The sequence below is a fragment of the Cebus imitator genome, unplaced genomic scaffold, assembly GCF_001604975.1.
Source record: "Cebus imitator isolate Cc_AM_T3 unplaced genomic scaffold, Cebus_imitator-1.0 Scaffold137, whole genome shotgun sequence".
NCBI lineage: Eukaryota > Metazoa > Chordata > Mammalia > Primates > Cebidae > Cebus > Cebus imitator.
Window position 1 is genome coordinate 4,558,154 of NW_016107452.1, and position 13,392 is coordinate 4,571,545.

A 13,392-nucleotide genomic window follows, 5' to 3' on the forward strand; every position below is an offset into this window, starting at 1 on the left:
CGTGGGTGCGCATTGGTGTTGTGTACCTGGGTGTCCGTGGGTGCGCATTGGTGTTGTGTGCCTGGGTGTCCGTGGGTGCGCATTGGTGTTGTGTGTGCCTGGGTGTGGGTATAGGAGACCTGTGGACTTGGGCCTGCTCTGGGTGATGTGGCTTCTGAACTGGCTCCTTCTGTACCTGTCCCTGCCCCTCCCTGAACCTCATGTGTGTTACTCTAGGGTGGAGAGAGGTGCGGTTCTTAATCCTTGACCCTTAAGGATCTCTCCAGCCTTGCCATCCACACGCTCCACCTGACATGTCTCAAACCTGTGAGCACCTGGTTGTGGGAGCCCCACTTTGAGGGACCTTGTTGACTCTTCCCTTCTACGCCCCCACAGAGCCCTGTGGGCCCACAGACAAGCTCAGTCTGCAGACACTCAGTGGACCCCTCCCCCTTTCTTGCTCCACAAACTCCTTTTGGAACAAGCTGTGCCCCGCTTTCAGGAGCTCTGAATCCAGAGATGGGCATTTTCAGATGCAGCTGCTTGTGGTTGCTGGACTTTTCAAAGGGACTGTGGGTGCGACTGTGTTGTCACATTTAACCAGTGCGTGGTTCCTGTCTAGAGCCAGGGCTCCCCAACCCTCAGCCTTTGGGGAAGCCACTTGGAAGCCCGGCGCCTGGGGTGTTGTCTGTGTGGGTGGGCAGGGTTTCCCTGAGCCCCTGTGTCGTCATGCGGCTAGGCAGCGTTTGTTCATTCTGTCATGTGTGTGTCGATCCTGGAGCCTGCTCAGGGTTTGCAGGGATGGAGGGCAGCTTCTGGGGGCGTGGTGAGCTGGAGAAAAGGCTGGGAGGCACCTTGGAGTGTACCCTGTGCTCTACAAGCAAGGCCTGTGGTGCCTGCGAAGGTGAACATATATGCACACACGGTCACAAGGTGGCTTCTCCTGGTTTCTAGGAGATCCCAGAGGCAGTGTTCCCACATCGCCTCCTCTGCCCCCGGCTTTGGCCCCAGAGAGGAAAGGGCAGGGTGTGCCCAGGGGTTCAGGGCCAGCCCCGGCCTGTGGTCCCAGCAGCAGAGGTCAGATGAGGGCATAACCATGTTCAGTGACCTCCACCCCTAGCCAAGCAGAATTCCAGATCGCACTAAGAAAGCGTCTCCAAGAACTTGCTGCAGCCCTGAGTGTCTTCAGGGCAAAGAAGAGTGTCAGCTCTCCCGGTCGCTGCGAGGGTGGGGTACCTCCCTGGATTTTTGGAGGGGGCTCCTTGCTCTGATGGAGGTGGAAGCCACCAGGCCAGCGACTGGCCAGGCCAGAGACTCCAGCTCCCCAATTCCAGCTGTGTTTTGCAAACACCATGAATTCCTGGGCCTTCTGCTATTTTGGGCCTGACTCCTGTTTCTCATGAAGCGCTAAGGGTTTGAGTTTCATCACATAGTTGACATATATTTTTTTCCTTCTTCATAAACATGCTCATGAATGAGGGCTCTGTTCTCTCCCATCTGCGTTCAGACCCACCCACCTGCCCGCATCACCCAGCTGCCAGGGCGCAGGTGGGGGTCAGGGCTGTCGTCAAGGGCCCAGGACAGTCAGGGCAAGCCAGGAGGGGTTCCCGATGGGGCTACACAGAGGAGCGGCTCCCGCCCAGCCCCAAGGCTTCCAGAGAATGGGATTTATGCTTCTAGAAGCCTCTTCCACCTTGGGGGAGCGCAACACAATTTGGGCCTGATAGCTCTATTTCCCCAGCAGCATTCCTCCCCGCACCCAGCAGGCTGCTTTAGTTGCTGGCTCGCTGGAGGCCTCAAACTGGCTGGATTCAAACAACTCCAGCCGCTGAAACGGCTCCAAAGTGAGATCCGTGGGGACAGGCACAGACTCAGAGTGAGACCATGCTGGGTTCAAGTCCCACCGTGCCACATACTAGTTGTGACCTTGGATGGTTGGTCGTCCTCTCTGAGCCTCCAGTCCCAGGCTGGGAGGTGGTGTGAGTATGGCTGTGTCTGGCATTGGCGAAGAGGTGGGAGGGGCCGGCCCTGAGTGCAAGGTGAACACCCGGCCAACGGCAGCAGCTGCCATTTATGGTACAGCCGTGTTCCCACTACTTTACCATCCTGTTGAGAGCGAGACGCGTCACTGATTTAATAACGGTGCTTTGAGAAAGAGGCCGAACGGCATTCAGTGCACACTTGGGTTGCAGGAAACTCGCGTCTAAGTATTAAGTAAATGCGGCGTGTGCCTTAGCTGCCATGGAACTGTGGCCAGTGCATTTGGCTCCTCTGGGCCTCAGTTTTCTTGTCTGTAAAATATGTGTCTTCTCAGAGGACTACATGATAATTCTGGGATGTTGGGGGTTTCTGGCGCTGGCCCAGCCTCTGGTTCTTGATCAGAGTAAACTGCTATTATCAGCCAGGCGCAGTGGCTCACGCCTGTAATCCCAGCACTTTGGGAGGCTGAGGCGGGCAAATTACTTGAGGCCAGGAGTTCCAGACCAGCCTGGCCAACATGATGAAATCGTGTTGCTACTAAAAATACGAAAATTAGCTGGATGTAGTGGTGGGCGCCTGTAGTCCCAGCTACTGAGGAGGCTGAGGCACTAGAATTGGTTTAACCCAGTGGGGTGGAAGTTGCAGTGAGCCAAGATCATGCCACTGCACTCCAGCCTGGGTGACAGAGTGACACTCCGTCTCAAAAATAAAAGAGTGAACTGCTGTTATCAATATTGAAGTGCCGCCCAAATGAGAATTACACATAAAGAAAAAAACGGCCGAGCATGCTGGCTCACGCCTGTAATCCCAGCACTTTGCAAGGTCAAAGCAGGTGGATCACCTGACGTCGGAGTTTGAGACCAGCCTGGCCAACACAGTGAAACCCCGTCTCTACTAAAAATAGAAAATTAGCCAGGCATGGTGATGCATGCCTGTAATCCCAGCTATTCAGGAGGCTGAGGCAGGTGAATCACTTGAACCCGGCAGGCGGAAGTTGCGGTGAGCTGAGATCACGCCATTGCACTCCAGCCTGGGCAACATGAGTGAAACTCCATCTCAAAAAAGAAAGAGAGAAGCAGATGGCTTGGTGTGGAATTGAGGGGTCTTAAAGAGGGCGTTGTGTAGGGGCTGAGGAAGGCATGCTTAGAGCCTTGGCCCAGTGGGGCCAACCACATGTGTCAGAGAGGGCAGTGCTGGTCCCAGGGTACACGGGTCATGCTTCCCGCCCCACTGCCTGGGGCCAAGGGTAATAGTGCACAGGCCCTGATCAGTTGCCATGTGTTCCCATAGGAAGTCCCCTGCATCATTAGAATTTGACACTTTTGAAAAGTAACCTCAGTCACAAAAAATTCCTGGAGATGCTTGAAAAGGAAAACCATTCTACATGTAGGTGCAGGTTGGTGCTGAAAAAAATCACCGTGTGGGGCCCAGGAGGGGTGGGATGCTGAAAAGAACGTGGACTCGGGAGACAAAGAATAGCTTTGGGATTTAAAGTCGCTGGAGTCCAGCTCTTTTCCTGTCTGTGAGTCACACCCTCATTTATCCCCGTTTATTCATTCTTTCATCCAGCGTTTTTTTGGCATATCTACACCAGGCCAGACACTATGCTCAGTGCCATGCGGGTCCCTGTGCTCAGTCCTTCTCAACCTGAGTATTGCCCAGTGCTAAGAGCAGTGACATCAGCGCTCAGCCGGGCTGCTGTAAAGCTCCGATGGGCGGAGTGTGGAAGACCCGGCACCCTGGGCCACAGGGGTAGCGCGGGCTTCTGATCGGCTCCCATCTGCTCCTGGGGGCTCTTTGCAAACATTAGATTTTGAAGTAGGCCTTGATGGGGAAGTTCCTCCGGGAAGTTCAGGGAAATGCGGATGAAATGGGGGTTGTCTTCATGACCGGGAGGTAGACCCAGGGGACATCCTGTATTACCTGCAGTAGTTCTGCTCCATGAAGAACTTCCTCGTCCTGAAGTCACAGCTCTGCTGAGGAGCAACACCAGGAATGTGGTGCAGGAAAGGGGGATTTTTTTAGGAGTTAGAGAACCATGTCCTATGGCTGAAATCGGTAAACAGGCTGAGATGGAGAGGGAGTTTGGAAGCAACACCAGGTCCCAGACAAAGTCTCTGGACATTGCTGAAGTGTCTGGTGAGCGGCGAGGGTAGGGTCAGCTGGACACCATGCGGCAGCCTTTCTTCCTCGCCCAGGTCATCTGGCCCCGGTTCCCTCTGCTACTGGCCAGAGCCAGAGTCATGTCACCCTCCTTTCAGCCTACCCGCTGCCTCCCTGGGGGATGAGGGGTTGGAGCTGGGGTACCTGAATGGGGGACAGGGTGGAAGGACCCCTTCACTTGGTTGAACGCTCTGGCTTGGAAGGCACCTCAGCTTGGTCCAAACTCCATCCCCATTATTTAACCATTTAAATGAATTTGGACAAGTTACTTCACCTCTCAGAGCCTTCGTTTCCCCAGCTGTAAAATAAGGATAATGATCTCTGTCATGCATTCTGGTTCTCAGCACTGCTTTGAGAATTAAATGAATTCATAACAGTGCCTGGCACCCAGGTGTGCAGTGGTTTCAAATTAATGCTTGCAGAGAAATACGTATACATGTGTGTGTGTTCATCTGTGTCTGTGTATTGTGTGCATTTAGTATCTCGATAGATAGATGCATAGATCTGTTTGGAAACTTTATTCTTTATTTATTTATTTTTGAGATGGAGTCTCACTCTGTCACCCAGGTTCAAGCGATTCTCCTGCCTCAGCCTCTCCAGTAGCTGGAATTACAGGTGCCCACCACCAAGCCTAGCTAATTTTTGTATTTTTAGTAAAGACGGGGTTTCGCCATGTTGGCCAGGCTGGTCTAGAACTCCTGACCTCAAGTGATCTGCCAACCTTGGCCTCCCAAAGTGCTAGGATTATAGGCGTGACCCACCATGCCCAGCCTGTTTGGAAACTTTAAACTGCTCATTCCTGGAGCACATGGTAACTCTGTAGAAACTCAAAGCTCCCTGGAGCATCTAAGGCCAAATACCTGCTGTGGGGCTGGGAAGGTCCCTGATGGGATGACCGCATAGGTGGAAAGAAAGGGAGTTTTCCTGAGGTCCGCCAGCCTCAGGGGTAACAGCCACTGTTTCTCAGCCTCGGCTCAAATCCCCGGGCCAGCTGGTTTGCCTTTCGAGGGAGCAGATACTTCCGGAGGTTGTGTAGCAGGAGCAAAATGGTCTGAATGTGCCCCCATCAGGCCTTCTCACGCCCCAAGCATCAGGCCACTGTCAGGCCACCACATTCCGCCTGTGCCGTACAGGAGATTGTGTGAGTCAGGGAAAGCAGAGAGGCTGGCAGGACGCGTCCGCAGGGCGGCACACGGCTCTGAACTGGGTTAAAATCCCAGTTGAGCAGCATGTGGTGGGAGACGCGGGCTTCGCACTCACATAGCCTTGTTCAGGCCCAGCATGTCCCCCACCATTAGCTCCGTGACCTCTGGCAAGTGTCTGGACCTCTGGCAAGTGTCTGAACCTCTGTGGGCCTCTGTTTCTCATCTGTGAAATGGGAGTTCTAAGGCCCCATTCATGGGGTGGTTAAATGTGTGGGTGGCTGAGGCATGTTGGGATCTGGAGGATGCACCAGGCGCCTGCCTGCCTGCCGCCTCTCTCCCTGAGCTGGGAAGGGCCCAGCTCTCCTTCCTCCTTCCTAGGTATGCAGTCAGGCCCCTCACACCCTACCTGCTGCCTGCCCTCCCATCCCAGGCCAGGCTTGGCCAACGGGGAGACTGGCCCACTGGCCAGAGGCATCCCATCGCAGGACAACAGACCCGCCCAGAGCCAGAGCAGCCCCTCACGCCAGCCCCGAGGCAAGGACTCTGCTGGCCACCGGGGCCTTTGCCAGTGCCCATCACAGAGGGGCCCACGCACAGGAGGGTTCCCCGTTCCCTTCCTCGCGGGTCTGCCAGTCTAGGGACGCCCAGCCTCACCTCCCCCATAGCCTCTGGCTAGCCACCTCCATTCATCCACCAGCTTGGTCAGACTGCAGTCACAGACTTCCAAACTGGGCTGGGGCAAGGCAAGGAAGGAAGTCCGCTTGCCCTTTCCCTCCTTCCGTACCTGCACCCCTCTCGGTCTTGGGGGAGCTGCCAAGAAGCCGAGCCCCAGGCTGGGAGACCCAAAGGAGGTGGCTTCTGCCCAGACCCTGCCCCAGATAGGCCAAAGCCTCCCACCGGGCTGAGCACCTGTGAGTACAGGCCACGCTTGCCATTCACAGAACAGGTTCAGGAGTGAAAAGCAACCGTGGGCCTGCTGCTGGGGCGGGGGGATTCCTCTGATTGTGGGTGACTTCAAATCCCCTTAAAGTTTTGTATCTTGTGACAGTTCTACATAGAATATGCCTCCCTTGTTTTTTTTGCGATGCTCTGTGACTGAGGCTGGAGTACAGTACCGCCATCACAGCCGACTGCAGCCTCGAACTCCCAGGCTCAAAGAATCCTCCCACCTCAGACGTCCAAGTAGCTGGGAGTACAGGTGCACACCACCCACTTTTTTTTTTTTTTTTTTCTGAGAGAGGAGATCTCTTCATGTTACCCAGGTTAGTCTCAAACTCCTGGCCTCAAGTGATCCTCCTATCTTGGCTGGGATTACAGGCGTGAACCACCACATGCCCACCAGTGCCCTTTGGATACAGGGAAATAGTCTTCTTCGTCAGGCGTGATCTGGGCCACCCGCTTTCTGAGACATTGAGAGGGTGGAGCACAGGCACTCAGGCCAGGCTGCTGTGTTCAGATCCCAGCTCTCACCAGCTGTGTGGTCTGGGGCCAACGCAGTTTCTCACTGCGTCTCCATTTTCCTGCCTATAAAATGGGGGTGGCAAGAGCACCCTCCTGACCGAGTTGCTGGGAGAGCTGCCCAGGCTGGTGCTTGGGAACCCTTGTAGAGCACATGGCACATGACAGGCGCCGCAGACGTGGTTTGTTGTCAACTACGTTTCCATTTTCTGGAAACCGTGAGTCAGGGATGGGTGGGAGGGAAGAAGGAAGGGGATTCTTCTGGACGGAAGACTAGCTGCAAAAACAGATGACCCCTCAGAAGGGAGCATGTGAATATGGGGGCATAAAAGGGTCTCCGCATCCTGACATGCACTGACAGGCCTCAGGCTCCTACAGCTCTGAGACCTGCAGACCACGTGGCACTTGGGCCCTCCACCCTCGGGCACTACAGTCCAGAGCACCTGCACTCAGCCTCCACCTGCCTTCCAGGAGCTGAGCTCTGCTTCCTCACCGGCACCCTCTGCCCTTACGTGCCACTCTGAGGGTAAAGTGAGCAAGTCGGGTAAGCAGTGAGTGAGCAGCCACTGGCTTCACTGTCAGGACTGATCTCAGGCCACCAGGCTTTCCTGGTCATGCTTCTCTGTGTGTCCAGTGTCGGAGCATTTCCTCAGAAGCTTCCAGGGTGTGATTGGGGTTCTGGAGGCTGCCACTCTGTTGTGGGCTTATTTGGAGGAAGGTGGGGTGGGAAAAGCCCTCACTTGGGTTATCTAAACCATGCATTGTCGACAGGAGTGAACATTTGTTCTTGGTGAAAATGCATCTCCCCGTTTCTATATAAGGCACAGTTAGACACACAGCACACAAACCGATACACAGTGTATCTGTGGTGTGACCTGTATGTGGGTAGGGGTCCTGGGACCACCCCTCTGCCCAGCCCAAGTCTGAGCACCCCCCTGCCTCTCCCATGGGTGGTGCTAGGTGTCAGTGGGTCATCTGTCTGCAGTGCCCGCCCAACATGGGCTACTGGGTGAGGATTCAGATCCCACCTCCTGCCCTGGTCCAAGCCACGATCTAAGTTGGCATCCCACTCAATCTTGGCACCTGCTGGCACATGCTAGTCCCCCAGATGGAGACTCAACATCCCTTCTGCTCTGAAGGCCACCCACAGGCCCACGTTCTGTCCCTGGCCTGGTCCCAGTGTGCACTGGATCTTGGGCTCAGCAGGCCTCTCCCAAGCACCAGGCACCCGCCCAGCATGGGGGATGCAGAAATGAGACCCAGGCCCCTCCCTGGGGTGGTGCAAGGCAAGATGGGCAGAAGCTCGGGAGCCCCAGGGACAGCTCTCGGCTCGGGGAGGGATTGCTCCAGCGGCCACCCCTCACTTTATGTGTCAGGGTTTTAAGCTCTGGGCCCTCAGAGGTGCCCAGGCCTGGCTTAGGACAGCCAGTGAGAACTGACTACCTCTGGGTTTGTTTTTTAGCAAAGTCTCTACAGCCAGAGAGATCCGGAACCCAGGTGGGGGAACTGGTTAAAAGCACAGTACAGACCAGGCACGGTGGTCATGCCTGTAATCCAACACTTTGGGAGGCTGAGGCAGGTGGATCACAAGGTCAGGAGTTTGAGACCAGCCTGGCCAGCATGGAGAAACCCCATCTCTACTAAAAATACAAAAATTAGCTGGGCATGGTGGCAGCTACTCGGGAGGCTGAGGCAGGAGAATCACTTGAACCCTGGAGGCGGAGGTTGCAGTGAGCCGAGATCACACCACTGCACTCCAGCCTGGGCAACAGAGCTAGACTCCGTAAAAAAAAAAAAAAAAAAAAAAACAGTACAGGCGCTGGGGCAGAGAGCACGGGTCATGGTCTTAGACACACCTGAAGTCAGATCTCAGCCACTCCCTGGTGACTTGTGGGAAATCACAGACAGCCCTGAGCCTCATTTTCCTCATCTGTAAAATGGGGGTTGTGATGACTGCAGTCTCTGGGGGCCGTCAGTGACTGCTCTGCTGTGTGATATAAGCCTGTCTGTACTCAGACTGAGATGCCGGTGAGTTCTCTGGACGCTCCCAGATTTTGTGGGGAAGAGTTGGCCAAAAAACTCGCTTTATGGAGCTGTCCTGGCAGCTCGTTGGGAAGCATCCTGTTGGCCCTCAGGAGCCTCCTGACGTTGCTGCCTCCCTGCTGGGGCCTCGCTGTGTCACGGCCCTGTGGTCACAGTCAGTGAGCTGCCTGACTGCTCCTAGTCTGTAATTTGGACTCACCACACAGGGTCATCTGGGCAGATCCATGAGCAAACACAGGCAGAGCACTTGGTTCAAGTCCCAGTGTGCAGGCAGCGCAGAGCGAATTGCACCTACATTATCAGCAGTGCCAATCCTGTGCTGTTGTGGGACAGTGGTCTTCCCAGGGTTGGACGGGGGTGAACACGCTGGTGTGGCTTCACCCCACACCGTGGTGTGGTAGAGCCTGAAATACCTGCTCTGAGTCCAGCCTCGCCCCTTCATAGCTGAGTGGATTACTCAGAGTGGATAACCCACCTCTGCCGCCAGCCCTGTGCACAAGAGGAAGGCTCTCTTGTAAAAGGGTCCAGTGAAGGCAGGTGAACAGCGAGGTGCTTCCCACACCTGCTCTGACTGAGGTGAGGTTTAGCCCTCTTTCCTCACCCAAGCAGGCGCTGGCTTTTGCTAAAATCTCAGCTGTGGTCTTTCAGGGCTGGTAAGAGCCAAGGCTGTGCCGTCACAGAAGCCTGGATTTGACTTCTCATCCGCCATGGCTGTGTGACCTTGAACCTCTGAGCCTCAAGTTTGTCATCTGTTAAGTAGGGTTACTTACATTGACTTTATTGTGCTCTTGTAAAGAGTAAATGAACTAAGGTAAAGCTCTTAGCGTAAGGCAATGTGTGTAAAAAGTCTCCAGGACTTCGGAGCTGCTGTTACTATTATTGCCGTTGTGATTACTGTCATTAGCATCAACTGTTAGAAAGAAAAAATGACAAGCTGTTGTCTAAAAGCAAGAATAAAAAGATCCACCAAGGCCAGGCATGGTGGCTCACACCTGTAATCCCAACACTTTGGATTATTTATTTTTTTGAGAGGGAGTCTTGCTCTGTTGCCCAGGCTGGAATGCAATGGTGTGATCTTGGCTTACTGCAACCTCTGCCTCCCAGGTTCAAGCCATCCTCCTGCCTCAGCCTCCTGAGCAGCTGGGATTACAGGTGTTAGCCACTGCACCTAGCTGATCCCAGCACTTTGGGAGGCTAAGGCAGGCAGATCACCTGAGGCCAGGAGTTCGAGACCAGCCTGGCCAACAGCAAAACCTGTCTCTACTAAAAATACAAACAATTAGCTGGGCATAGTGGTGTACACCTGTCATCCCAGCTGCTCAGAAGGCTGAGGCACAAAAATCACTTGAACCCAGAAGGCGAAGGTTGCAGTGAGCCAAGATCGTGCCATTGCACTCCAGCCTGGGCGACAGAGTGAGACTCTGTCTCAAAAATAAATAAATAAATGTTTAAAAAGAAACAAAAAAGAGAAGATCCAACAAATCAGGAAGGTTCACCCAAACCACAAACAAACAGCATGGAATGTGTCTTTTTTATGAATCCATCTATAGAATTTCCGGTCAGTTCCAATCACTGAAAGGTGAGACCGGCCCTAGGGTCCCAGTCTACGCCCGCTGCATTGGTGTGCTAGGACTGCCGTAAAGTACCACGGACTTCGTGGCTTACACAAGAAGCATGGATTTCTGTCAGTTCTGGACGGCAGAACCCTGACACCGAGGTGTGGGCAGGGCGGCTTCTCTGGAGGCCTCTCTCCTAGCTCGCAGACGGCTGCCTCCTCGCTGAGTCCTGGCTGCTCTTTTCTCTGCGTGTCCTTGTTTCCTCTTCTTCTGAGGACATTGTGCACAGTGTTATTGTTACCTGATCACCTCTTCAAAGGCCATACCTCCCAGTACAGTCACATTCTGAAGAACAGGGGGATAGAGCTTCAGTATATTGCAGGGGAGGGCAAAATTCAACCCGGAACACCCCCAGTGGTCCCAGAGAGGGAATGAACAATGACCGCGTGCCCTTGGTCCAGAGCGCACTGTGAAGTCCTGAGCACCTGGACAGCTGACCCCCTCGGGTGCCATGAGGAAGGTTCTGCACAGGCCTGATTGGGAGACCTCGTTGCCACGCTGAGAACGTTGACTTGCTCGCCCTGGAGGCTGGAGTGGGTGGAGTAGTCGGTGCTGCCCGACTCCCTGCCACACTCTCATCCTGTCTTGTGGCCCGTCTGGGACAGTGCCAGAAACCTCTCCTTGTCCCAACCAAAGCTGACTGTCACCGTCTCTCATTCTAGGTCGGACTATGATGACTGGAGACCATCTCTGGCCAGTTTGCTTCAACCCATTCCATTCCCCAAAGAGTAAGTCCCACGCGCGTTCCCGGGGCGCTCCCACCTGTGAGATAAGCCTCAGTTGTTCACCAAGGCCTTAGTAGGGGACCAGTCACATTCTGGGGAAGCCAGGTCACAGTGGGGAGACCCTAGAGATGTCAGTCCCAGCTCAGCCACATCCTCAGCTGTGGGACCCCTGGGGAGGCACAGCTCCCCTCCTCAGAAAAATGGGGAACTCAGGAAAACAGGGACATTGTAGGATCTGCCTGACTGCATTGTCACAAGGATTCATGAGCTCAGAATGCAAGCAGAGACCTCCCCATGGCACCTGGCAGGCCGTGCAGTTAGCATTTTTCGTCATCTACCAGATGGGAACAATAATACCTGCCGCTCCTCCTCCGAGGGTGGTGGGAAGAATCAAAAGATAATTTGCGTGGAATTGCTCGCTGTGTCCTAGTGAGATGCTGGAAGCATTCTTATTATGCTCATTACAATGCTCATCTCAGACTTCACAGCGAGCCTGGCCAGAAACAGACCCTCTGCCTCCCTCTCTGGCCGGCCCCTAGCGCCATATTGAATGGACCATAGGAAACTAGAGGGAACTACATAATGGCCTGAAGAGAACCCTTTGTCAAAATAACCAGGCCCTAACATGCCTCCGGGTCTCTTTCGAGAGGTTGGAAGGAGCCTGCCTCGAGGCCGGGCTCTCAAAGGAGCCGATTACTGAACGTGTTTATGAAATGCTGCTCTGTAAGGGCACATTACACGCATTAATTGCCCCATTTGCTGGTCCGGCAGGTCTCAACGGTCCCCAGGACTCGAGACCGGAGAAATTCAACTCCTGAGAGGCGCTCAGTCTCATCAGAGTTGTGACATCATTGGCCCCAGCCCCTGTCCCCATAGGGCCAGGTGCACTTGGCTGTGGCAACTGGTGTAGAAGAGTGGTCCCCGATGGCCGCTGATGTGTGCAGTAATGAGTACCGCCCGCCTTGACTGTGGAACAATTAATGAACACACCTGGGTCCCTGGATCCCATGTGGACCCACACGTATGCAGGCAGCCGCTTAGTTCCTCGTGTTCACACGTGTGGGCCCGGGGAGCTTTGGGCCGTGCAGGGCCCAGCCTGTTCACGCTGCCATGGTCCGTCCACCCTCAAAGAAGGCCTTTGATTTGGAGCCTTTGAGTGCGGACAAATGTTGGCATTTCACTGAGACTCCTCTCCATTCCTCGAATCAGGCATAAAGTCTGGACGTCCCCAGAGGAAAATGTTGGGAACATTGTACCGTTTCAGTAGCTTCTGTTAACTGCCGTGTTTTCCTCTGTTTTGTTACAGAGCTCTCGCACACGAGAAGTTCACCAAGTGAGTGTGTGGGCACCGCCCTCATTCCCTTCTGGCACGCACGGCCTGTCCTGAGGCCTTCCCTCCGCGGCCAGCCTCTACCAGCCCCTGCTCTGCGGCACGCGCATTCCGGGAGGCAGTTCTGAGACTCGCGTCCCTGATCCGCCAGGCTGCTCAGCTCCCTGGCCCGGGCCTTCCTGACACCATCCCCTCCCCACCCCACCCTCCCTCCCAGTCCCAGACCCCGGCAGTGACTCCGCCCGCCTGGTCTCTTCCAGGGAACTGAAGTACGTCATTCAGAGGTTCGCCGAAGACCCCCGGCAAGAGGTGAGGCCTTCCTTTCTGCGTCTCAGGCCCGCTGTCGGGGATGGCAGGGGGCACGAGGGCCCCTCCGAGGCCTTCTGAGGCTCTGGGGAGCCTCCTTGTCACCGGCAGGCATTTAGAACAGCGTTCAGAGACCCGGCTCCTGTGCGTAAACACAGCCCCGCCCAGGTGCAAGCCCAGCCTGTGATGTCAGTGTTCTCCTGTAAATGCCGGCTCACCAGGGCTGGCTCTCCACTGGCTGGTGGTTTCTCCCTGCAGCCGCGGCATTGATTTCAGGGTGGGCTGGCATGGCAGCTCCCAGCTTGAGGCAGCAGTTTGATCCTGTCTGGTTCTGCTGTTATGTGAATCATTGGGCAGAGCAAGGAATCTGAGCTGGGATCTGAGCTGGGTTTTTATGTCCTGGTCATGGTGGCCAAGGGCTTCCCTGAGGGGCTGCTGTGTTCCTCACCAAAGCTGGGCTTCCAGAGAGAGGGCAGCCTTCCGCCTTCTGCCCCCATGCCTGTGCACATGGGCAGGGATCTAGGCGGGCAAGGAAGCCAGTCCATGGCCCTGGGCCTACATCGCCTGATGTACCAATAACAGCAGCAACTGCTGCCCCTTTATGAGGTGCTGGACCCTGGGTCAGACATATCCCTTTTCTCATCTTC

At 55.0% G+C, this 13,392-nt stretch overlaps 1 protein-coding gene across 2 annotated transcripts in view; it reads left to right on the forward strand.

Moving 5' to 3' along the window:
• LOC108313458 (c-Maf inducing protein) overlaps nt 1–13,392 on the forward strand; it is a 259,500-nt gene that overhangs the window by 228,209 nt on the left and 17,899 nt on the right. For both annotated transcript variants that reach the window (XM_017541862.2, XM_017541863.2), the window contains 3 exons: nt 11,047–11,112; nt 12,416–12,442; nt 12,700–12,748. In XM_017541862.2, the coding sequence (XP_017397351.1) occupies nt 11,047–11,112; nt 12,416–12,442; nt 12,700–12,748 (142 nt within the window). The remainder of the gene's footprint in view (nt 1–11,046; nt 11,113–12,415; nt 12,443–12,699; nt 12,749–13,392) is intronic.